The following is a 25,303-nucleotide window of genomic DNA, read 5'->3' as shown; positions in this document are numbered from 1 at the left end:
AGAGATGTTGACTAAAATAAAGTATGAAAATGCTTGGTGCTCTCTTGCAATTGATGGGTGGAGCATAGGTTCCAATATCAGCATATCCCATCGGAAAGGATAAAATAACGGACGGAGAACGTAGCGGAGGAAGATGCAGCAAGGGAGGCCAAAGACCAAAACCCAATTTCGTAAGGAGAGGTGAATCTTTTTCCTATCCATTCGGTTTAATAGTGCTAATTTTTCTTTTTCTTAAACAAAATTGAGTCAATTTCAAACACAAATCCTCAAAAGTCTCGATTGCAGATTAAGTTCTGGTAAAATCTTTGGCAAAATATGTGATAAGGAAAGGAAAAGAAAAGGCATGGAAAGCTTCTCCGGGTTTCTTCCTTTCTTTTCTCATAAAATTTGACGTAATGAGATTTTTTTTTTAAATTGAAAAAGAAAACCCTGAGCACCGGTAGAATCCTCGCAGCAGAAAGACTTTCGGGATTTTTTTCCCCATCTCATCTCATGAAATTGGATTTAATGAGAGCCATACTAAAAAAGGGACATGATCACGCGAATCCTAAGCACCAGCGGAATCCTCAACGAAATATCAGATACGGAAAAATAAAATATTGGATTCGACGGCCGTTAGAATAATCCCCTAAAAGACATGAATCTAAACTCGGATTGGATAGGCTGTGCTTAGGCCTACTGCTTCCCGATCTGTTTTTTTGAGGATTGTAACGAATCCTATCAAGTAGCAACTGATTGGCACCGGTCTCCCAAGAGTTTGTCTTTAGAAACAAAATAACATTTTAACTTTCACGTTCATTAAGTTTTTAGAACAAGCTTCTTGGCAAGTAAATAGATAATTCATTATATTCTCAAGACATTCAAACACTGTTTTAGTTAACAAATTGTAGTAAAACACATTCATTAAAAATTAAAATGAATGGATATTACAGCAAATTAAGATGGACTAGCTTTCCAATCTTGTTTTGCCAAATTCAGTGGATCATAAAGTCTGATAAATTAATTTAATAAAATATAAATCTTTCCTTGTTTTACATAGAATTCCATGTATTATCTCCTTTTAAGAAAACTCACAAGCGACCAAACAATCCCTTGTATTTGTAAAGATTAAGTATTGAAAAAAATGATGTACATGTTAATGCTATATCTTACTCATCTAACATGGTTTATTAATTGTGTGTATATATATATATTTATATATTTTCAAAAATATTTTTCTTTGTCACCTTTTTAGGCTTGAAAGCTGTGGCCCCTTGGAATATCCTTTCATATCATTTAAACCGTCCATTTTTGCCCCTCAATATATAAATGATGTATAGATTAGAAATCTCTAAATTATATAATTTTTTAATAATAAGTAGCGTGGATAGCAAATCATATCAAATGGCTTGGAATATCAAGATGGGGTCCTCAGTTGTCTAGTTAAGAAGGATCTTTTTCGGATTGTTGTATGGGCATCCATATATTAGCTCTTCTATCTAGAGCCCTGCTAGCTATACATTTCATAGTTTTAATCTTGACTAATTCAAATGGCACAAGTTGCTGCAGGAAGTTGTGATTCAAGGGCTATATTTGTCCCTGACGAAAAAGAGTTGGCAAAATTCTTTCTTCTTTTTTTGTCCTTACAGGTAGTGTCAAACCATAAGCCTTTCATTTGTCTTATTTTTATTTCCATCTGACAATTTACTGCGTAAGGGGGCATGCTAGTGCTGTATCTAGTCTACTATTTCTGAGTAAAGTTGTATCTATTCTATTATGTAAACCACTCATCCAAGAGTGTGTGTTGATACAGCAAATAAACCAAATACCCAAGAGTGTGCATCGGTGAAGCTCCCGTTTCTATGGATCCCCAGCACTTGCTGTTCCACGTGCCTCACTCAAGTAGTCAAAGGTGCAATTGCTCGCTGCTGTCGGTGAGCACCAGCGACTAAAAGTAGCTGATATAAGCAAATTCAGATGAACATCTTTTGGTTGAGTTTTTATTTTGTTTACTTATTAATTTTTTAAGAGTTGGGACTTAGGAGAGGCTAATCTCTATCCATTTTATGCTCGTCTTACCCTATCCATGCTGTAGACTTGCTCCACAGGCAGACGTAGCCAACCTGTTTAAGGGGCGAGAGGTGAGAGTCTGTGTTGTGGTTGAAATCTGGCCTGACGATGACCACGCCAGAAGGGATCCGAGGAGACGCCGGCCGAGGATGGAGATAGTGGGCCATCTTCGGTGCTTTGGGGTTCCCCTGAGAAGTACCGGTCGGAGCGGAGAAAGAGGGCCACCTCCTGCGCTCCGGAGTACCTACTCAAAGCCTTGGCTGAGGATTCCGATGAAGATCTTCCAATGGCTAAGTTAGCCGGACCTTTTTGTGGAAAGGGAAGCTTTTTGAGTGCCTTTCATGGCCTCTTGTAGCTCAAAATAGCTGGTAATGGCTTGTCAAGCTTCTAGGAGCTTAAGAATGCCTGTAAAAGCTTATCAAGGGCCTTTTCCTACCCCCTTTTTATAGGATGATGGTGATGGCCGTTACCTGAAATCTCGAGCTGAGATGTGATCGGTTGGCCAATAGCTGGAGATAGCGTGGTGGCAGATGCGGTGGGATGTGACCCTTGGCAGGTGTGATAGGGTATGGCTCTTGGTTGGCGCGTCATGGCGTGGCCAGCAAGCAAGGAGCTGGCCAGGCTGGGATGTTCGGCCACTTGTGTAGGCGTGGGCGTGCGCAAAGGTTCGACTGCGGGCGAGGTCGAGGAGGTTTAGAGGCCACGATGTGTGCTTGGCGTGGTCGGCTCTGGCCTCTGGTGGAGGTCGGGTTGGCCTTTGACGGGCTGAGATCAGCTCTAGCCTTTGGCGGGGCCAAGGTCTGTCTGGCTTTTGGCGGGGTTGAGGTTAGCCTTTGACTCTAAAGTTTACTCAGCCAAACTTGGAAGACTCCATGCCGGAATGGGACGGTCCATATCGCCTCCGATCATTTGGATCTTGGAAATAGTGGCATGCTTGGATACTTGGAAATACAAGGCTCTTGCTCGTCTTAGAAATGGGGGGCATAGTGTTGGGACGCCAAATATGTAGAGTTGCTACTAAGCACGTGGGCACGAGATCCCTCTGTTTTCGAGGTGGACGATGTAGAGTTCGTGGCTTAACGTAACATTGAGACAAAGGCGAAGCGTTATGCATGTGCCTTAACGGTGGTGATCTGATGCGTAACTTTGTCTGTGTTCGAGAAGATATTTTCTCCACACCTCCATTGTGCGTGTCCCCACCTTGTTCACATGTTTGTACTTGGGTCTGTCCACAGCAATGGACCCATCAATTTATGAATGCTTTACAAACAGCCCCGTGACGAGGGCCAACCTATGTGCTGACATCTGTCTCGATGTCGATCACAAGGATCGCCATAATTTTTTGCGTGGTTCATCGGACCTGGAAGGGCGTCCTCGGTCAGGTTGTAGGACGACCCAGAATTTGGTTCCCTTGGGCAGAGACCTGGGTTGGGGCCACGAAACCCGAACCTAGCCTAAATAGAGAGCATGAGGAAGCGTCACCCCGGACACAACCCCAATCCTATACAAATGTACAATATATCGTATACTACTCCATTCGATCTTAATCACCCCAGTTTTAGCTTTATCTAAATTTTAGCACCATGTCTTGCCAATGCAATCAGTCCCCAGCCGCAAAGACATGATACCAACTTGTCTTCACAAGTCATAATTTAGAAATGGTTAAATTGTATTACTAATAATATTCAATCAATTAGGCGCCGTGTCTGATCTTTCTCTCAAAAAAATATTACTCTTCATTATCCATTTGTCAACATTGTCTGCTAAAGAAATGATGAATTCAACTTCCATTTGTCGTTTTCAATTCGGCAGTATTTATAGCAATTCGTTATGTTTCAAACATCAAAAACATTTTTATTTTGCATTATATAGTTTTAGAATTTTAGATATCATAATAAACATTCAACAATTAGTTTATAATACAATATTGGTATCTATATAATTCTACATTCAATATATCTTTTGTCTGATACATTGTTAATTTTTCTCTCGCAATATCATACTAGATTTGTAAACAATATATTTAAGATCAACTTCTAAATATGAATAACTTGATATACCCCTTGTATGTATGTACCCATGCACACGCAGATGCATTTCTTTTTTTCAATTCTCCACCTTTATGTATTAGTTATTGTATATGTAATTTTTATTATGAAGCATAAAGACCACTTATGTTTGAAATCAATGACTTTATTAAGTTCTAATTGATATCATTTCCCATAGTATCAAATCTTATCCTTGAGTTTTAATGGTAAGGGAAAATCTTGATACGGTAAAATTAGTTGCCTCGGTTTTATACATAAAATCTGCAAAGCAGAATTACAATTCACAACTAATACAATCATGCCGAACAAGTAAAGAAATTTATTTTATCTTTACCAACAAGCTAAAACTACTTAGCCCAAGCAAACCAAGAAAGAGTACAACGGCAACAAGATACAAACTAAAAAAATGTATCTCAAGGACAGCCTTCAACTTTCTCTGTTTCTTCTGAGATAATAGAAGCCCATTCCTTCACTAAGAAATCGATGCTATCAATAACTTAACCATCTGGGACTTGGTTCAAATTCTAAAGTTCGTCTCAATAAAAATGTTCAATGCCTCCATGCCAAACCTCACAGAGAATTCACTTTTTAGGATTTCTTATCCCTCCAAATATCTGTTATAGAAATAGGAAGGTCCAAGATGCCAAGCAAAACTGTTAAGAAGTGTTCCCTTCCTCTCCTAGGCAAGCTACAGATAATATTTACAAACCCAATGCAACAACTAATCACTCCATGGAAGTAGCAAAACCAAGTAACCAAGAGATTAGAAACACCAACAATTTACATGAAAAACTCTTTAAAAAAAGGAAAAACTATGGGGCACCAATTGGAAATCCAATAATCAATGAAATAAAGAGTACCGGAGGTCCACAACAGCAAGAAAATTCCAAGAACACAAGAGAACCTCTACAAGAAGATGCATCAACAAGCTTCTGACGTACAAAGTAGACACATCCTCAATAAGAGAAACTTCAACCTTCTGGAAGTATTAAAACTTTTGTAGATGAAAATAAATGAAGAAAAACAAGTTCCTTGTCCCTGGAACTTCAATCCAAGAAAATCCCTGTTTTAACTTGCGCGTTATATCCTATTAGCAAGGGCCATGCCCAATAACTAGTAGTTTGGCATGGCCCGCTCATAGAGCTAACCCAAAACACTAGTAGGAAGCCCAACAAAAACTGTTCCTCATTAGATTTGCTAAGGGACGAGATAAATAGACATTCCATCAATTAAAGCTCCAACCCGCACAAGACGCAGTACCGTCGACAATTCAAGTTTCTTTTGAGCTTGCTCTCCTGTAGTGAAGGGTCCGTTGAAACAAGGAAGGGAATCGAGGACTGTGGCCTTTAGATCCAATTAAAAAAGCTAATAAGATTTTTAAGATTAGATACATCAACAATTTCGCCATAATGACATGATAACAAAATAAAATCATTCAAGTATTTTATTGATTTATAATTTATATATCACAATAAAGATATATTTGGTTCTCGTATCTAAATTTTCTACATAAGATAGAAGGAAATAATGGAAGATTATTCAAACAACCCAAGAGAGTTACCTTTTTCTTTTTACTATTTTAGGCAGTTTGCTGGTGTTCAGGTTGCAATATATGCACCAAGTTTTACCTTATTTTTGAAGCTTGATAAAAAAAAAAAAAAACAAATCTTCTTATACTGGTCTTGAAATGAATCCAATGAAGACACACGACAGGAAGGGAGAGTTTTCATCTGCAATATAGTCGATCACGCACCAAGAAAATTCTTGAGATGTACTAATGATAGGAAAAGTTCTCATATTGGGTCATATTTTTTTGACTGACCAAAATTTGTTGATAGACAGAATAAAGAGGATGAGAATGATGACCCTCCCAAGTACTGATCATTTCTTCTCTGAAGACCTCAGGCTGCTGATAGAACTCCCCACAATTTCGAGATGTAAAATTCTTATTCATCTTACGTCAGACAGACTCTGATAGAATCGGAAACAGCCTGTCTGTGAAGTCTTTCTAGAAGATGATCACTAGCTATTTAGTCCAGTTTATTGATAAATGAGGAAAGGGAAAAAGTCTAATCATTAGATTATCACAAGGTTTGTAATGCTGAAAATTGAGGATTTATCTATATAACCTGTAACAAAGTTGACTGATGCACATACAGCAACTCATTACTTTTAATCAACATATTAACCTGCCATCTTTGTAGCTCTCCTTGAGATTCTGTAGAGCTTGCCGAATATAATCCTCTCCTTGGTTTGAATACTTCAAGCAAATTAGTTTTTGTGCAAACCTGTATACCATTTGAATGGAATGGTGTTCCTCACAGTTGATGTCCATCCTCTTCACTTCCTACAAAATAAACATGAAAAACCTAATATTACATCATGTTCCAGAGTTATGCAGGAGCATTATGCAGTCCACCCGTAGCAGCATCGTGGACCATATGCTACACAAAAAGCAAGATCTGTCATTGTCATAATTGTTGGCCCAACACCGTTACAATTTAGTGATGTTTAACTTTGGATATAAGCCTGCTTCTGCATTGTTAGAATGATTCAAGCAGGACAAAGTTTGGATGAGGTTACCCAACTGGTGAAAGGCATCAGTTCTCTTTGGACAATGATGGATCATACAGAAGCTAATATGGAGGCATGAGTCTCCTTTCTTTGCAAATATGCAAGGCCATAAGATGATAATTTAACCTGCAATGGTGCAGATGATTGGCTTGTTACCTCTTCTGTGATCCTTGCAGTGATATTCCTTGCCGCCTCAATCACAGAGCTTGGTAGACCTGCAACTCCAGCCAATAAAAGACCATAGTGCGACACATGTCGTGGCCCATCTTTGAGACAAAACTGATAATTAATCAGAAAAGTTAGTACACAAAGTGGAGCCCACAAGATGATGCCTTAACTGCCAAAGAAACAACCTTGAAATCTAGGCGGTCATTCCTCAAGTCAACTTCAAAATGGAGAATCTTCACATTTGGATAAATGGTTGCCAGTTCAGACAGGTCTTCCATATGTGTAGCAAATATAGTGTAGCTGATGAAGAAGAGTTACATGAGTCAAGAAACCAAGCAAGGCAGAGCTTAGGATAAAAATCCAAGCAAGGACTAACTAACTTATGAATGAAGATGATGAGGAAAAATTAGGTAAAATAGAGGTCCACACTAAGCAATGTCACCAGGCCCTACTTAAATGCAAGCAAGGGTGGGAGTAAACAAGAAGGGACAAGGTACTTAAAATTAACCAATATAACAAAGAGATCACATTAAGGCCAATAGGTGGCAGTTACTGATATGCAAACTATGCACATCTTTATCCAATAAATGGATAGAGAAGATAAATAGATAACTATGCAAGAGGTACTCTACGTCTTAATTTATTGTCTGCTTTGTTTCTTCAAAATATGTCTTCAGAAGTCTGAACTCTATAGCTCATTTAAGGCATCAGCATTAAAGCATAGAGTGAAAGTAATTACGCCTTCAGAGACAACAAATGTTCACAACAGCTCCATGCAATTGCAAATCCATCAGAGGATGAAGTAGCCCTTCCAAGTTCATCCATAACTATCAGGCTCCTAAATTCAAAATTAAAGACTATCAGACAGAAATAGTACCAACAACTGTGGCATATTTAATCAGATTCCAATTAATAAAAAGATTATACTTGGGAGAAACGTTTTGCATGAGGAAAGCTGTCTCTTTCATTTCGGTCATAAACTGCAGATCATAGTTATCTGATAAGCAAAATGTTCTTTGTATTTCCAATATATAGAGTATATCATCAGCAAATCAAGAGTTAAATGCAAGTCAAATATAACATTTCAATCACTGCTGACCAAGGAAACCAATAAACATACTTGTGTTGATTGCTGCTACAGCAAACAGTAAAGCACCAATACCAGAAGTGACTCGGGATCAAAAATGAGCACAGAAGTTGATTTATGGTGCTAGTATTTCCAATTACTTGCTGTCTTCATATGCCACATTAGAGTATCTAATTTTTATCTTTTATTTGATAGAAAGCGACATAGTGGACAGGAAAAGTACTTAGTTTATTAGGATAAACTTGTGCAGCAGCTGCACATTCCTTCACTTATTTAGGGCCTTTTCGGTCTTGTTATGGATTTCTTTTTCTCCCAAAAATTTGCAAAGTACCACATGGAGATTGAGGTTGAAGATACCATTTGCAAAACTTCTGCCGTTCCTTGCATTTTTTTTCACTTTTCTAAAAAGAAATAATTTACTACCAAAAGTTCCAAAGTTTTTGCAAACAATTTAAAAAATATAAGGGTTTCATCCATAGTATGTTGCACCGTACCATACTGGACAGTACCAAACGTACTGTACCATACCGATCCGATACCAGTACCGGTGGCGTACCGCATACCATACTGTACTGACACTATGATAGTGTGGCACCGGTACGGGGTCTGGTATCAGTACGGCAAACCTTGATTTCATCATACATGTCTACTCAATCTAGTTCAATTTTCTTCTTTGATTTTTGGACAAAGAAAATAGAAGCAATACCAAACATACCCTTAGCAAAGAAATATACAAATCAACTTTTGAGTATGCAATACATCAACTTCCAATAACCTAGCAAATATAAACTTTTATAGTTACAATATACATTGCATAGACACAAACACAACAGTCCCATTCGGACATGTGTCCAACTGTTTGCCTCTAGAAGAGGGAAAAAGGAGACACTGAGGTACATAGGCAAAATTAATCTTGACTATAATATATATTTAAGTATACTATATAATGCAAATGCTCCGGATTTTGACTCTGCTCTGAGTGTTCGACTCCACTTTTTTTGTCATTTCCCAGATCCCCCCCCCAACTAATCCTTATTCTTATGAGAGATCATGATGACACAACTCCTTTTTATCTCCATAAGCGCAACCCCAGCACCCCTTGGGATACAAGCTCTCACATGAATCACACATGCAAGGTTTAGTATTATATAAAAGAAAGCGAAAAGATCTAATTTATCAAAGTCCTCCAATATACATATTTGTCATTCAAGCCTTTTAAGTAGCTTAAGAATTTTAGAAAAATAACATTTTTGAAAAGATATTGTAATGCTTATATTCTTTGCCAATCTCTAGAACGAACAAAAACTGACTTTTAATATTATTATAGTCAGTCAACCTCATTGTTGGAACTTATAAAAGTCCACCTCTACCAGTTTCTAAAAGCTGAAACCAAAAAAAATTGATAAGAAACCAAGTGTCTGATCTCTGATGTGTATTTGATTCATATACACACACATATATATGTAAGGTACATATGTATGTATATATGTATTTATTTACATACATATGGGGCTGCTAATTAGTTGCCTAGGAACAGACCTTGGCTGTTCTCTTGACGAGATAAGAAATGCCCTTCTAAAGCAATCAGGGTGGGATAATTTTGGTCATTTTATAATATCTATTATCTCATGAGATTATGAAAATATCATGAGAATGTGGTCCCTCCGCACCCCCTTCTCTCTCTCCACCCCCACACCCTTCCCCTTCCACCACCCCTTTCTTCTACCGTCCATCATCACCAGTCTATCCACCAACTGCCCACCAACTCAACCTTCACCTATGACAGATCACCTCCCTCCACTTTCCCCTCATACTCTTCCCATATCTTGTCATATCCAACGTCTAACCTTCCTCCCATTGTTCACTACCTCACCCTCATCCCATCACAGATCACTCCACCATTCTTCCTCATCCTTCCACTTGCTATCACTTCTCCCTGGACAAGGAGCTGGGTGGAAGGTGGGAAGAGACTATTGTGAACAGGTGGGAGGAAAGAGATGGAAGTCTAACAAAAAACATTTGAATAAATAGATGGATATCTATGGCTGGTATCTCACCACACCAATACCAGTTACAAAGGACTTAGAGTAGTCAACATGGAGCCACAATCTTCAAATGCAAATAAGCAATAAAGGAATGCTAACTAAAATTATCAGGATCACTCAATATTGCAAGCTACCTATGGTGGCACATACCATGTAGCTAAGCTTGCATAAGAGCGAATTAGAGAAAGGTGTGCGCTAATAGGAGGATGGATAAGGGAGAAGGATGCCATGAAAAAGAAAGACAATATATAAAAGAGAGAGTGCCATGGTGATGGGAAGATGAAAGAAAGAGGGAACAAATGTGATGGAGAAAGGAGGAAAAAGGAAATAAGTGGAGGAAAGGAGAGATGGAAGGAAGTGTGAGAGTGAATAAATTCCATCTTTATCTCATGAAATTTTAAAAGATGACGTCACCCTAAAGAAAATCTAATGAAGCTTTAAATGCAGATCAGCTTTTTCAAATGACCAAGAGTATCCAAGTTCTCTCAGCTTTTTGAGAGGCAATTTGTGTCATTTTGGCCAAGGAACAATCAAGCTGGTTGCTCCTAGGAAACTAATTAGCTGCCATATATATATATATATATATATATATATATATATATATACATATACAAGTATATATACATATACATATACATATATATGTGTGATACATATACAAGTATATATATGTATACATACATACATACATACATATGTACGTACATATATATATATATATATATATATATATATATATATATTAATACTTAGATCATAGCAAAACATGGCCTTATAATATTTTAACCATTCAAATTAGCACTCACTTGATGCATAAGTTAGAGAACACCAAAATATATAATTTCTGGCTTTAGGCATTTATAGTGGTACGGATAATGATCAATTGCGTGAATCTTTAATTTGGACGCCCATTATTGATTTTTGGAATTGGAAAGGAGTAGATACACTCTCTTACCGAGGGGAGCATAGTCCAACTTATATATGTATGCATGTATGTATGTTTGGAAGCTAAACACAAGTGCCCAGATAACATAGAATATAATTGGCTTCTAGGTTATAATACTATAACGATAAAGCATGTTGTTGTTTAGGTAAACAAAAATTTTGAGAATGCTACGAGGAAAATCCACACAACATCTATGCATTTACATGAGTCAATTTTAAAGAACAAAGGATATATTGCAAGGTCCGCCGAACTAGTACCGGGACCCGTATCAGTCAACGGGCGAGTCGGTACGTTACCGTACCGACACACGGTATCTACATACCCAATTTTTTTTTAAAAGTTTTTCATGTTTGATTAATTAGTTATCAATTTTTTTTTAACTTTTTCAATAATTTTAAGTATAATTTGATACTTTTTGATGTTTTTTGATGATTCTATTAGCCCGGTGTAACCTAAACGATGCATCTTGTTGTTTTAAAGTAATCCAAAATATAAAATGATTAGTGAGATGTTGCATGCTACAAGAAGCAATATGAAGCATCCTAAAATCAACTAGTGAAGTAAAAAATAAAAAATAATACAATCAATTATATATTTTTAAAATACAACATACATATCGATATCTAAATTTTCGTCGAGTGGCAATGTCTCTCGTAGATATCTGGATCATTAGCATGTCAAGAGGCACATCAACCCACTCCTCTAACCCAGCGTCGTTATAGTCTTGTATGTTCATCTCATAAGAAACGCGCTTTGAGTTATAAGAACTCTCGGAACTCTCGCTGAAACTCTGGCTCTGAGAGGTGTCCTCTGGCTGATAATACGACTGTAGATGGGCCCGTTCGAATATACCGTAGCAAAATCCAATCTGTAAAATGCTTCGCGTTGTGTAGAATAGTAGCCACCGAAAGTTGATGCCTTAGACACACCATATCTATATCCGTATCAGTATGGATCATAGGCTACTTGTGGCTGTGGATGATAGAATTCAATATATGACTCAGAACCTGATACGTCTATGGATCCTATTCTACATGCAAGGTCATTTGCAGCTGCATCGTGTCCTCCTGAATGACCTCGAGGAGCCTGTCTCCTATATGCAATCATATCCTTACGAGCTTTACCAGATTGTGCACCGTGGTCCCTATCCTGTGTAGCATGCGTAAACTGAAACTCATCGGTGAATCGAAGACCACCATCTTGCAACTACAGTTATGTCTTATAAAAGGTGGTCTCATGTCCTCCACTCCCTCCCTCGCCTGAGAAACTTCTCGGGCCTTCCTAATCAGCCTTTAAAACAAAAGAAAGAGAAAACGGAGGGAGAGGGGGGGCGGTTCGAAACCGGTCCGGCTTGGTGCGAACCGGAAGCTTTGCACTGGGTGCGCAAGTTCCAGCCCATTCTGGCTGGTTCCTAATGGTTCGGAATTGGTTTCGGTTGATTCGGAGTCAGTTCCGAAAAAAGAAAGGAACTGACCCGATCCTCTATCGGGTCGTCTCAGTACGGGACGAACTGCCTGGTTCGGTCTGGTTTGGCGGACCTTGATAAATAGTGTTAGTGTACATGCTGAAATTTTGTAACTGGTAGGTCAGATCATTTCTAAAACCCTTTGGGCACATTCGGCCCCTGGCCAGACTGGCACCAGACACACCCGAGGTCCCACTAGAAAAGGCTTGAAGCAGAAGCCAAAATCCCGAGCAATAACTTGGATGACAACCATACAACTATCTAAACCCTTGGACCATAATAGAACTATTGTCCAAATGACGAAATCAGCAGGCAACAGCTGGAATCCAAGTTGAACTCAGCCCCACCAACTCCGGTGGTGGTAGCTGTGCTGCTGCTGCTGCTGCTCATGTTCTTCTTTATGTTGTTCTGCAGCAGTTCACCTTCATCTTCTTCTTATATAATGGTAAGTTAGTAACTATGCTGCTGATGCTTTCTTTCCTAGGTGGCCACCCAGGCACCTGCGTAGGCCATAGAGAGTGTCTACCGACCAGCCCTGCCTAGGTATTTTCACAACCTTGTTTTTGATCGTCTTAGCTTTTTGTGGGTAAAGCTATAGCTATTCATATGCTCCCAGTAGCAAAAATGTTTGTTTCGTCTTTCCTTTTGTATGTCTGTGAAACATAGAAAACATAAAGCTCTCCATGACTTGTAAATGTTCAAACTAGTGTTTATGTGCGTGCTGGCATGGGCCACATCATTAAGGAGAGCTTAGATATTACCTACATTATGTGCTATCAGTTATATGTGCAATATAAATATGGCAAGATTGCAAACCTGCAATAAAATGTATACACAACATATGGATATCTTATATTAAACTTATTGTAGAAGAAGCTTGCATTCCAATTGAGTGAAGTCCACAAAAATAAGACCTCAGTATGGTCTACATTCCCTAGTCTACAAGACTAAAAATTAAAAAAAAGATTATTTTCCAATTTTTCTTGAATTACTTTCCTAAATTTAGATGAATGAATGCATTAGCCCGAAAAGGTAGAAGTTTTGAGTTGCATACGGTGCTTGAGTTGTGTTCAACGTTGTCGCCAGTCCCCATCCGTGTAAATATGCGATCAACCACCCTTAGAGATGCAAAACGAGCAGGAATGTAACAACCGATTTGTGCAAGAATAACTATCAGACAAACTTGTTGAAGATAAGTGCTTTTCCCACTCCTGAGCAAAACACATGCAAATGATAAATAATATTTAAATGATTTTTTTTGTAAAACTTGGGACTCGGGAGTAATGCCTATCAATGATGTTAATAATATGAGACGAAAAAAGTAATTATCACTATGGGGGATAGATACAAAAAGATGTTCATATAAAGGCAGTCTCACATGTTTGGGCCCATTACAATCACCATATTAGATGCTTCAGAAAGAAAAAGATTGTTAGGCTGCATGAGAAGAGCTATAAAATTAGTTTTTCTAGGATATTAACCAATAGTTTTACTGCAATAAACTGTAGTATTAAATCAACCTATAGATAAAAATACATACAACAAAATCATTGTGTAAGCCTCCTAGAATAGGGTGCCTTCCAGCATCAATTGCCATAGGACCATTATCTGGCCAATCATAAATCAGTTAGGCTTTTTTTTAGCAGTAAGAAAACTAAACTCTAGTTACAAATAGAACCTAGCAGTTACCAGTGAACTCTGGTCTTGTATAGCGATCAACTGGCTTACTGGATATTGTATGTGCAAATGAATTCACAATCATGTCTAGAAGGCATAAGACCTCTGCAAGCAGTCTTAGTATGGGGACATCCTCCCTTATGACATCAACTAGCCCTGCAAAGAAAACTGACACATGAATAACAGAAAATTAAAAAAGTCATCCCGGTCCTATAGTCACTTGTCAGTAGCCATAAAATGTTGGGTAATAGCTTGAGTGGGAAGGATGTATGAACTTTATATTCATGGATCCAGAACCAATTTTCATTAAAAACATAACACAATATCAAAATACAAAAAATGATTAAAAGCATCACAAAGAAGGCAGCTCTATCATAAAAAGATTTGTAGACAATATCATCCAAGTTCTTTAGAGTACAAGCCAATCATTTCAGCACAGTCATTATAGTTGCCAAGATTGAAATAAGCATTGAAATGTTATATAGAAATGGTTACGTAAGTTATTACCCTCCACCCCACAGCTTACAAAGACAGGTAAGACCAAATGCTTCATATAACTGATTCGCACTCCCAGATCCTCTTGAGATGAAAATAAATTTTGCCTTCTATCGAGTATTTAATTAGTAGTATTTACCCTCATGTTGGCTCATTCATTAAAGTTTGCTCCATGTCAGTGGGAATTGCTTTCTAGCATAGCATTTTCTGAAGAGTATAGCCAGTTAAAATGAATGTATCAATTTCTGAGGAGTATAGGAAGTGAAAGTGATTTGGCAAGATGATAGATTCTGAAATAAATCTTGTGATAGTGAAAAATTATATCGTTAGCAATCATTTTTAAAGAACCTATGACATCTAAAAAATATTGAGTGAAACAGAAAACCTTCTCAATCACATGGCAAGAGAATCATACAACTCAAAAACATAACCAAATGAAAATCTTCTCTAGAGCTGCACTTAGAGATAATTCTGATTCTCTATTCCAAGGTATGCCATGCCGATACCGGGACCCATACCAATTGCCTTGCAGTACGGTACGGTACCATGCCATTCTATTCTAAGCCATACCGAGAATGCCAAAGCTGATGAGGGAGGGGGAGAAGGAGAAGGAAAGAGGGGAAGAGAGAGAGGAGGGAGGGAGGAAGAGAGAGAGAGAGAGAAAGAGGGAGAGAGGGCTTTCAAACCCTCATCCCATGAGGCAGCGCGCCCCGCGCACGGGGAAGAGCCTGCGTGGGCGTCTTAATGCCACAGAGTGGCATTGAAAGCCACTCTGTGGCATTTAATGCGTCCGCGCGGGCGCTGCGATTTTTTTTGGGAAACTCACACAGACGTGCGAGCGGAGAACGCGCGCCCGCGCGTGGTTTCCCGTGCGGGGCAGCATGCCCACGCGGGCTACCAGCCCGCGTGCGCCATTTAATACCACAGAGTATCATTAAATGCCACTCTGTGGCATTTGACGCGTCTGCGGATGCACGCGGACGTGTTGTTTTTTTTTTACTTTTTTTTATGTTCGCGCGCGCGCGGCTCCGGTTCGGTACCGGTGCCAAGCCGGTACCGAACTGGAACCGTACCAGTACCGGTGCTCACCGGTACGCCGGTACGGTCGGTCCGACAAATCTTGATCACGCCCCTGACCCGAGTTTGCAAGTCAGGTTTGTGGCAACCGCCGCATACTTATAGGGAACTCTTCCCACAAGCATGCAACGCATCTCATCATGATATCATAAACAAGCAGCAAAATATATTTAAATAATTCTAAGCCATAATTCAATTGACTACCAAATCGAACTAACAAATAATAATAAAAAGTCTTACATCAATTATACCTCAAATAATAACCCGATAAAAAGATTATAATAACACTAAATCTAAACTATGTAGATATTGTCGAATCTCGCTTCTAGTCTCACTTCCATAATAGGACCCGCATCCAGAATTAAGTATTTGCATCTATGAAGAAAAGAAGGATAATAAGCTTGACAGCCTAGTAAATAATGAATACCTTAACTAGATAATTTATGTAATAACATAAGATATAATAGTAAAATACAAATTACCATGCATCAAGGTATAAACATAACCAATTCCGTCACAGATTCATTAAATTCCATATCTTTCAAATATTCATATATAAAATTATAAATCAGATTTAAAATAAATCATATTCAACTCAACAACCTTTAACTATGACCACACTTATATCCTATGGCTAGGCTAGAAACATAACCGTACTTATACCCTATAGAGTGGGCCGAAATACCACATTTATACCCTGTGGCGGGGCCAAAAGTAGAATCCATGAGCCCAATAATAGTCAGAGTGCCAGTGCATAACTTTCAATTGGCAGAGTCCAAAATATAATCAGGTTGAGAGTTCAAAACTGATACATATCAAAGTTCTTTTACAAAACAACATATATATATATATAAATCATACTCCAATCAAAATATGCATATACGATGTAAGATCAGTAAACAATATAACAATAGTCTAAAAAATATTTCTCCAAATTGCATATCTATTTTTTATTCAAAACACCATCTCATAAAATTGATACATCACATATAAATCGATTAACAATTTATTTAATGTAATAATAATATTATATAAATAAAAAATCTAGAAAAGGCTGATCATTACTTACTTTGCACGAACAACAAGCAAACAATCTGACTAATCTTGAGTCCTCCTTTAGAACCTAATATCCAAAATTGCATTATTATTTTATTAAAATTTAATCATGATTAATTTACAATAAAAATACTAAGTTTCGATACTCTCATAAGACTGACTAAGCGGGAATACCCGACATCCCAGTAGGCAGTAGGTCCGATCAAGATGATTTCATCTAATCAAGGCTGAACTAGGGTGCAGATGGTTCGACAGAAATCGAAAATGACCAAATCTAACAGTGTTTGGCAAGGGCTAAGGTTGGTATCGGCACACCGCCTAATGGTCATGGTCCAAAACCCCTCTCACCACAATCAGTCCAAAACATAGAGAAGGGCCCTTTGCTGGATCCAAACAACCCTAGAAAGAGTAGAGAGAGAAACCAAGTAGAGAGGGAAAGAAGAGAGAGAAAGAATGGGGAAGAGAGAGATATGAGAGAACAAGCTTCTCTCTCTCTAAGGAAGAGAAAGGAAGAGGGGGCTGGGTCAGGCGAATAGGCGGCCGACGACTGGTGACAACAGGGGGTGGCAGCGCTAAAGCCGATCAAAAACAAGGGTTTTAACCTCCTAAACCATGAAACCAATGCATCCCGATGGCCGGAGCTTCGACAATGGGCTCTAGCCAGTGTAAAGGATCGCGGATAGACCGCGACGACAAGCGTCGGTGAGGAATCAGTCGGAAAACAGAACAAGGCTGGTTTTTTCGAAAATAGGGAAAACAAAGGATCCCATTTTCCAACAAAAATTCAACGATCACCATCCAGAATCAGAGCTCCAAAGGCACTAGAAGAAAGTGAAAATGAGTAGCTCGAGAAAGGCCGAGTCCTTAGATTTCGGCGGCTAATGGCAGCAGCAACGGCGTCAGTAGCAGCTAGCGTTCAAAGAGAAAAACCAAGAAAATATTTCGGCGGTGAGCTCCGATTGGAGTTGCATCTCTGGTGGGATGGACGGAGGGATGGGAGGAGCTCTAAATAGAACTCGGTCGCAACTGGAATCCGACTCCGACTTAGATTCCGTTCGTCGAACTCGGGAGGAAGAAGACTCCTATTAAGAGTCCTCTTCCCTCCTCGCACCTGCGTAGCATGTGCGCCATTTTATTTATTTTATTTTTTTCTTTCCTTTCTTTTTGGCCGAAATCCTTTTCAACTGGGCCGGTCAAATGAACCAGGCCCAGCTCACTAAAAGGGTCAGGTATTACATAGAGAGGAGAATCGTGAGAGAGGAAGAGCTAGAGGGAAGTTTCAAAAGGCCACTTGATGGTTTTATGTAAAAAGAAGAACAAGGACTGCATTGAATCAAACAGCCAAACCGTATCGATTACCAACCAATCTGGTTTTATACACCTAAAACTGCCCAGTTCGGCACAGTTCGGCGATGATGCACCACAAGGAGCCCACTAATGGCTGGGATGCGCACATGCATGCTGCCAAGAGATATAAATATGTGCATACATGAGTGTTAACATGCTGATACACCCATGTGCATATGTATGTGAACATGTGCAAGCAGAAATTTGCTAGTGCAAGTATGTTTAAATTTAAGGCACTGTTGACTGTTCATTAGTTCAATATCAAACATATAACAGAAGGTTAAGTATGACTAATTATTTTAATGGAATGATATTGTTCAATTGGTTAGTCGTGGTCAGGGACATAAAATGGTACAATGAGGGAAAAAGAAATATGATACCACCACAGATTTTTGGTAAGCACATGTGCAAGTGCAACAAAATATTTATACTCAAGTACAGAAGTTCAATGACTTTGAGAATATCTAACATATCAACTGTCAACTTTTATTATCAAGAACCTCAATATTTCATAAATGTTCCTGATTATAAATATAAATATTTCTCAAGTAGTTAAGCAAAAAATAGCAAAATATAAGTTATCTCATAGATAGAATATCAATAGAATGAAAAGTGAGGCATGCAAGCATTGTCTAAAAAGATCATTAGGACCTTCCAAGCAAAGCTCCGTCCGCATAAAACATTCAGCAGCAGCTGACTTATTTCTCACATTTAGCTGCAAGGTAGGTATACAAGTGACACATGAGTATAGTAAACACCATCACCAACTACATTTATAATTAAGGATTCTAGAGGTCAGATGGCATATTCAACATATACAAAAGAATCAGGTTCTCCAACCATGTGTACTGTTGTGGTAGCACCTCTAGCACAAAATTAAAAGTTAAGAGCCATCAAATTTACATGCTTTCTGGTTAAGAAGTACCCAAATCCGTCAGATTGCATTTCATACATGTTTTAAAACATGCAGTTCATGATCAACAGCATGGGTCCCAAATTTACATGCCCTACCATCCATTTTACCATAACAATCATCCATTTCTGTTTACGTAATGCACAGTCAAGACTCAAGAGACCTACCTATGAAACATGTGATTTCTGTTTTTAGGTATTCTAAATATCTACGGCAGATCCTCAATTTGAAAGATGCAGTTTTTAGTTTGAACTGGTAGGACTGGAGCCTCAATCATAGTAGAAGGATTCTAGCTCAACACACATTTATGTAGATACTTGCATATGAGTATGAAAAGAATAAAAAATAAAATAACTAGCAAACATAATAACTAAAAAATCAAAGTAAAACATACTTATGAGTATTGTATCATTAGATTACAAATGATCATGAATAGTACTGTAACCGCCAAGCCTTGTCTCATTGACAAGATACCAGCCAGCATTGGCAGTAGACCCAAAATAATTTAATAACCATCAAATTTAATCGGTAAAGGAGAAAGAAAACCACTAAGAGATATACTTACAGATGCAAGTTCAAAACTTGAGCAGTGTATGTTCTTCCCATGTTTCATGACCTAATAATCATATTCAAGAATTTCATATGTGCCAGTCCATAGAATCAGGTAATAATAATGGAAAAATATACAAACCTGAATAAATTTGTCAGGAAGCTTTCCATTTATGTCCTTTTGTGGAATACTGAAGTAAAATCCTTGCCTATTGTTATAGGGAATCTTCAAATTTGGCAGCTTAAATTCCTCCCGGTACATGTTTGCAAGAGTATGTATAGCTGTAGTTACAATTAGAACAGCATTGCAGAATTAAAATTGACAGCAATTATAACTTTTGGAGAACCTTCACTCGTATCACAGAAAGAGCGTCGTGCAACATCCAGAAGTCCATCAATTCCAGCCTTAATAGCAAAACATTGTTGTGTGCAGGCAACAAAAGGAGCCCTTGCATGCACTACATCTTCATCAATCACATCACCAATTCTATGAGAAAACAAATAAAAAATGAGATCTTCAGCTCATAATAATAGAAACTATATTGCAGTGCAAGCTGTAAGAACATGTTTTCAAACATTAGCTAGAGCATTGAGAAGAAACTACATCATCATCAATTGCATCACCAATTCCATGAGAAAACAAATCAGAAATGAGAACTTCAATGCTCATAATAATACAAACTATATTACAGTGCAAGCTCTAAGAACATGCATGCAAGTATTAAGCTAGAGCATTGAGAATAAACTAATTAAAAATAGACCTAACTGCAGAAATCCAGTTAATCACTATGAAGACAAAATGGCATAGCGAATTGAGTGATAATTATCAACATTATCAAATTAGAATTTAATGATACCAACAACAGTGAAATATACAAATCATATAGCAATTTAGATATATGTCATGACTAAGCAAAGATTATTATAAACATATAAAATTGAAGATAAAACAGATCCCAGAATTGACAAGACAATCCTCATTGCAACAAGCAAATGCAATATATGAGCACCACCAGAAGTGAACTACCAGATGTGCATAGAAAATGGCAAGCTGTTTGGTTAGCAGGGGTGCTGAAGGCAATTTTTCCACAGCTACTTGATTTCAAAATGTTACAAGTTTTTCTTTTTAGTTAATTTTATAAGCTGTTTTATTGGAGGTCTTGGCAGTGTTTGGCTATTTGTTCTTTTATCAAAGGTCACTAGTTAGGTGTCAGCACCAGTCTGATCAAGTCAGGGAGTCATTTGTGGATGGATGGTAAGGGACCTAAACAGAGATGAGAAGTCTTCTTCAGAGAAAATGAGAGGATAGTATCCTAGCAAATGATTAGTGAGAACTGTTTAAAAGAAATCGCGGGTCTCGAAAATGGATTTGGTCATGCTCGAGCAACAAGTGTCATAAAGGTACCATAAGTTTTCTTTTTTCATCTTTTTCTTCCCAAGGTAAATGGCGAAGCCTCACTTGCAGTGCAAGGTATGTTGATGAAGTCCATGGACATGGAAATGGATTTGTAGAATGGTTTTGTATGGAGAGTGATTCCATTACTTCTTGTTGAGGGAATGATGGTACTTGATGACCAAGTCATTCTCCTAAGCAGTGAGACAATCCTAGACTCTTGTCTAGTATGGAGAGTTCAAGGTTGAGCACTGCTCCTAGTTATTAATAAAATCATGGTTGAGCGTTCCTTACCCTGAGGGCCATGATCGATGGTTCTTCAATAATGATCCTTGATTCAAGAGTGGAAAGACAGTCCATAGATTCTGCTAAAGAGGGCATTATCATTGGTTATTCACACATTCAAAATCAAAATATGTTTCCTTCTTGAACACAAATATGTTTCCATTCATCTTGAAAACTAGACTTTGGTTTCATTTTCAATTAGGCTAGCAGAGTTTTGTATTCAGTTAATTCAGCAGTCTTTTTTTAAATAGTTTTGCTCCAAGTTTCACAGTTTTGAACAAAAAAAAATAGGAATAAATTCAAAAAATGAAAAAAATAAACTATTATACAAAACTTTAAAGTATTCTTAGTTCTATGGGATCTTTATTTTTTGTAGTTTCAGCAGTTTTAGAACAAAGTTAATATTGTAAGTGAAACCCATGAAGCACTCTCACACTTCACAATATGAACATAGGATTTACCTCCTCCAAGAGATATGGGTTTTCATCAGAAATGAAAAGCCTTTGGTTACTCAAGTAACTCGCTTTAAATTTTCATGTTCAAGGAGGAAACATTCAAGGAGAAACTATGAACTGTAAGTATTCCATATAACAGATGCATCACCACAGAATGTTGCAATAAATTATACTTGGTTCTCCCAAAATGTGTGTTTGCTCTTAAGTGGACTATTGCATAAAGGGGGTTGTTAATGACAAGTAGAACAGGATGACAGGGAACTACATAATAGTGCTGATGTGCATGTAGCTTGAGTTTTAAATAACATCCATAATTCTGTGTGCATTGTCAGCATTTATGGGCTGGATGGCAGGTTAGTTATGTTACCATTGATGCTCCATTGCTTTATGGAAAGTTTTCTTATCTCTCTAAATTCCATGTTTACGATCATTGATAGTTGTATATTGCTCAAGATTTCATAATAATCTAACAGAATATTTCCCAACTGTAAATTTTGACTTTTATGAAACATATTGCTATTGTAAATGTACATAAGAATAATTAGTTTTGCTGTTGTAAATGCAGTCAACAAAAATTCTGTGCAAATATGTACAAGGTGCATACAGTAAACAATAAAAAGACTGTTACAATATCTAACCTCTTTCTTATGCCTGCATATTTTTCATTTTCACAAACACTCCTGTAAATGTTGCAAAGAAGAAAACTTTTTGCATCCTTAAGTACCTGAAATGCATTAGGGTTTCAGTCAGTCCTAAACTAGCACTTGCTGCATAATAGGCACATGAAGAAGAGAGTGGGTTTTTGGCAGTGCATGATGGATTTAATGGAGAGAAAGTCATAAAGCATGTCATACATCACTGATAACAACAAAGGCATGTGCAAAAGATGTGCAAAAGAGAGGAATAATTTTTGACATGAAAAAAAAAATGTAAAATGGTTGTAATTGCTGAAGTAGACAATTTGGAATTTGGATTTAATTTTTCATGCAGTTTAGACTATCATGGTCAAAAGAGAAGCATGTTGTTTTACCTTTGAGAGAAAAGGTAAGGCATCTAAAGCAGTTTTGAGAATAATAATGTCTGATATCAACATTTGACTTTTTCTACCATTGGCAGGCCTCAAAACCTCCTCTGTGATTTTTTTGGGCTTAAAGCAGAAGTGACACAGTACCTTATCTTGGGAAGAGATTGGATAAATAAGCATGTCAGAATGGTACCATTACAAAAATTAGTAATGAATCACATAGTCTACCAGTTTCTTTTGGAAATTTACGAAGGCCCTGTGACAGGCCAAAAAATAGCTCCTCATTGCTCATTAACTCATCCTGAAAATAAAATACACAATTTAGATAAAATGTTAGAAACATTTAATGATCTTTATCTAGTTGGTGGTATATGTTGAAAAAAAGTTTCCACAAATGAAATCATAGGCAAAAGTGAATAAGACCCAAGGCATGGCCCATACTACACATTAATCCTGATCCTTCGGCCTCCCCAAGAGACACCTGATGCTTTTTAGTGTAGTCCACAGTGTCAACCTGGTTTGGAACCGTGCGGTTCGCACCGAGTTTGCACCAAACCGACCGGTTCTAGTCGGTAAAGGACCGGTTCCGGCCGGCTCGGTAGAGGTTCCGGCAGGTATAGGGCCGGAACCAAATGTATTAGGCTAACCGACCCGGTTTCACACCAGGTCGGTTCGGCAGACCTTGGTTTTCGATGTGCAGAAGATATAATAAAGTTATACACACACATAAACATATATTCATATATATATATATAATATTAGTATTCTCATAGAAGGTGTTGCAAATCTATCAAATGTGTCAAAAACAAGGAAACAGATGTGGTTTGAAAGTACTAGAATTTAAGGATCTAAAACTAGGAACTTGTTCATTATTTATTGCAAATATATTCCTTCAAGGCTTTTGGTGTAGCATTCCATTATTTCAGAACCGAGTACATGGAAGTGGATTTCCACGCTTCTGATAGCCTACATCTATCTAATCATCTATCAATACTAACTCTTTACAAATGCTTCTTGAGAGCATCTGTGTAGATTAATCTAAGTCTTCCTCTTCTCTTTGTGAACCTATATATGCATACCTTAACAAATAACTTACTGTGTCGTCAAATAGTCTTCCTTGCACATGCCCATACTCTCTAAGTTTCTTTACTCTATTTTCTTATATGAAAATCTAGGTCTCATTAAATGATAAAGAAAGTAATGGTAGTAATTAAAATCACCTCTAATATTTTAAAATTTTAACTCTATGAAGCAAAACAAAACCATATTCAAATAGATTGTCACTTCCAACCACATATTCTTGTGTACCTATACAAGTTGTCGATCGTGCTATTTTGTGTTACCAATCACTAATTACAATTATATAGAAGGTCGTTACCCCCTCATTAGTAGCTTCATCTCATTGTTGCATCATTCATATTTCATATTAAAACTCAAATATAACTATAACATTTAGGGCAGGAGCAATTTAGAATTCAGATGATGATAATGACACATTCAAAGCATAAATGAAAACAGATGCAATTGCAAGAGTTACATTTTAGATGAAGACATATGCTATAGTGATATTCCCATTTTATGTGGTGCCTCCTTAACAAAAACTGTGCTAAACATGAGTACAACTGAAATTTCTGACATAAACTACTTACTAAACAGTCCAAACGAGCATTGATAGTTTCCATGTCTTTCAAAGGTTGCAATAAGTTGGCACGAAGTAGTCTAGTCCTGAAGTTAACATATGCATAGCTTAATCAATAAGAAAGCAAACCAGGATCTATACTCGCTAGAACTGTGTGCAACCTATGTATAAGATAAGGAAAAAAAAAATTATGAATATCATTCACAGAAAAAATAAGAAAATAAGAGAGGCAGATCTAGTAAATGAGTAGCTTATAGCTTTCGAGTTTCATACATAATAATGACATGTTATCATTAAAGCATAAGTCCACTGCAATGATTATAACATTCACCAAATGACAAATCATCTAAATGAAAATAAACATCTTCCATAAAGCTGTCAATATTTATATATCTGTATATATATACATGTAAATTTACATTCAGGAAAAGAATTGTGTTTTATCACCAGTTTGAATCAGTTATAAATACTAAAATTTGATAAGAGAAGATTAAGAAGTTGTACAAAGAAGATAAGCTGAAAACAAGGTCTCTCTTATAGACAAGGAGAGACAAACGATAGATGAGGATGATAAGAGAAAACAAGTTTCCCAAACGTTCCATATTCGTACTCATCATATGTTAGAGTTCTCCATGCTAATGATTTGCTTTACACCTAAGGGCATATTTCACGGACCCAAACACCCCATTTCATTCTCCCTTTTTCTCAAATCAATTGGCTCCTTTTTAAAAGTGTGAATATATACATATCTTAACTATCCAAAAAAAGTTTAAATTAATTGATTTTAGCTCAATAGTCAAAAAAGAAGAAGAATAGTTTGCATATTTGAGATTGCAACTGTGTGAGGGATTAGATTAGTAGATATATGTTGAATTATAAATGAAATACATGCCATAGTATATACGCATAAGGGCGTTGTGGAGAACATTGAGTAATAAGAAGATGTGAAAGTCACAGTGAATCTTCATGGAATCTTCTTCATAATGTAATGCACTTTAATTTATCTTCCTA

At 37.4% G+C, this 25,303-nt stretch overlaps 1 protein-coding gene across 11 annotated transcripts in view; it reads right to left on the bottom strand.

Annotated features, from left to right (window-relative positions):
• Positions 1–5,156: 5,156 nt before the first annotated feature.
• Positions 5,157–25,303, bottom strand: part of MSH4 (MUTS-like protein 4) — a 33,638-nt gene continuing 13,491 nt past the window's right edge. For 2 of the 11 annotated variants that reach the window (XM_088723839.2, XM_039126550.3), the window contains exons 8-24: positions 24,303–24,378; positions 22,882–22,954; positions 22,660–22,805; positions 22,268–22,353; positions 19,844–19,983; positions 19,639–19,778; positions 19,513–19,563; positions 18,686–18,749; positions 14,072–14,227; positions 13,923–13,990; positions 13,761–13,819; positions 13,437–13,593; positions 7,767–7,819; positions 7,579–7,677; positions 7,025–7,139; positions 6,828–6,950; positions 5,157–6,444 (exon numbers count right to left, since the gene is read on the bottom strand). In XM_088723839.2, coding sequence (XP_088579965.2) covers positions 6,274–6,444; positions 6,828–6,950; positions 7,025–7,139; positions 7,579–7,677; positions 7,767–7,819; positions 13,437–13,593; positions 13,761–13,819; positions 13,923–13,990; positions 14,072–14,227; positions 18,686–18,749; positions 19,513–19,563; positions 19,639–19,778; positions 19,844–19,983; positions 22,268–22,353; positions 22,660–22,805; positions 22,882–22,954; positions 24,303–24,378 — 1,777 coding nt within the window. In that variant the 3' untranslated portion in view covers positions 5,157–6,273. Of the gene's footprint in view, positions 6,445–6,827; positions 6,951–7,024; positions 7,140–7,471; positions 7,678–7,766; positions 7,820–13,436; positions 13,594–13,760; positions 13,820–13,922; positions 13,991–14,071; positions 14,228–18,685; positions 18,750–19,512; positions 19,564–19,638; positions 19,779–19,843; positions 19,984–22,267; positions 22,354–22,659; positions 22,806–22,881; positions 22,955–24,302; positions 24,379–25,303 lie in introns of those variants that run through there. The other 9 variants (XM_008797900.6, XM_039126551.3, XR_005511930.3 and 6 more) reach the window with 9 other exon arrangements.

This window comes from Phoenix dactylifera, chromosome 6 (genome assembly GCF_051530095.1).
Source record: "Phoenix dactylifera cultivar Ajwa chromosome 6, Ajwa_hap1_PhDact_Kaust_v1.1, whole genome shotgun sequence".
Classification (NCBI taxonomy): Eukaryota; Viridiplantae; Streptophyta; class Magnoliopsida; order Arecales; family Arecaceae; genus Phoenix; species Phoenix dactylifera.
Note: the sequence above shows the minus strand (reverse complement) of the source record. Positions and strands in the feature narration are given on the sequence as shown.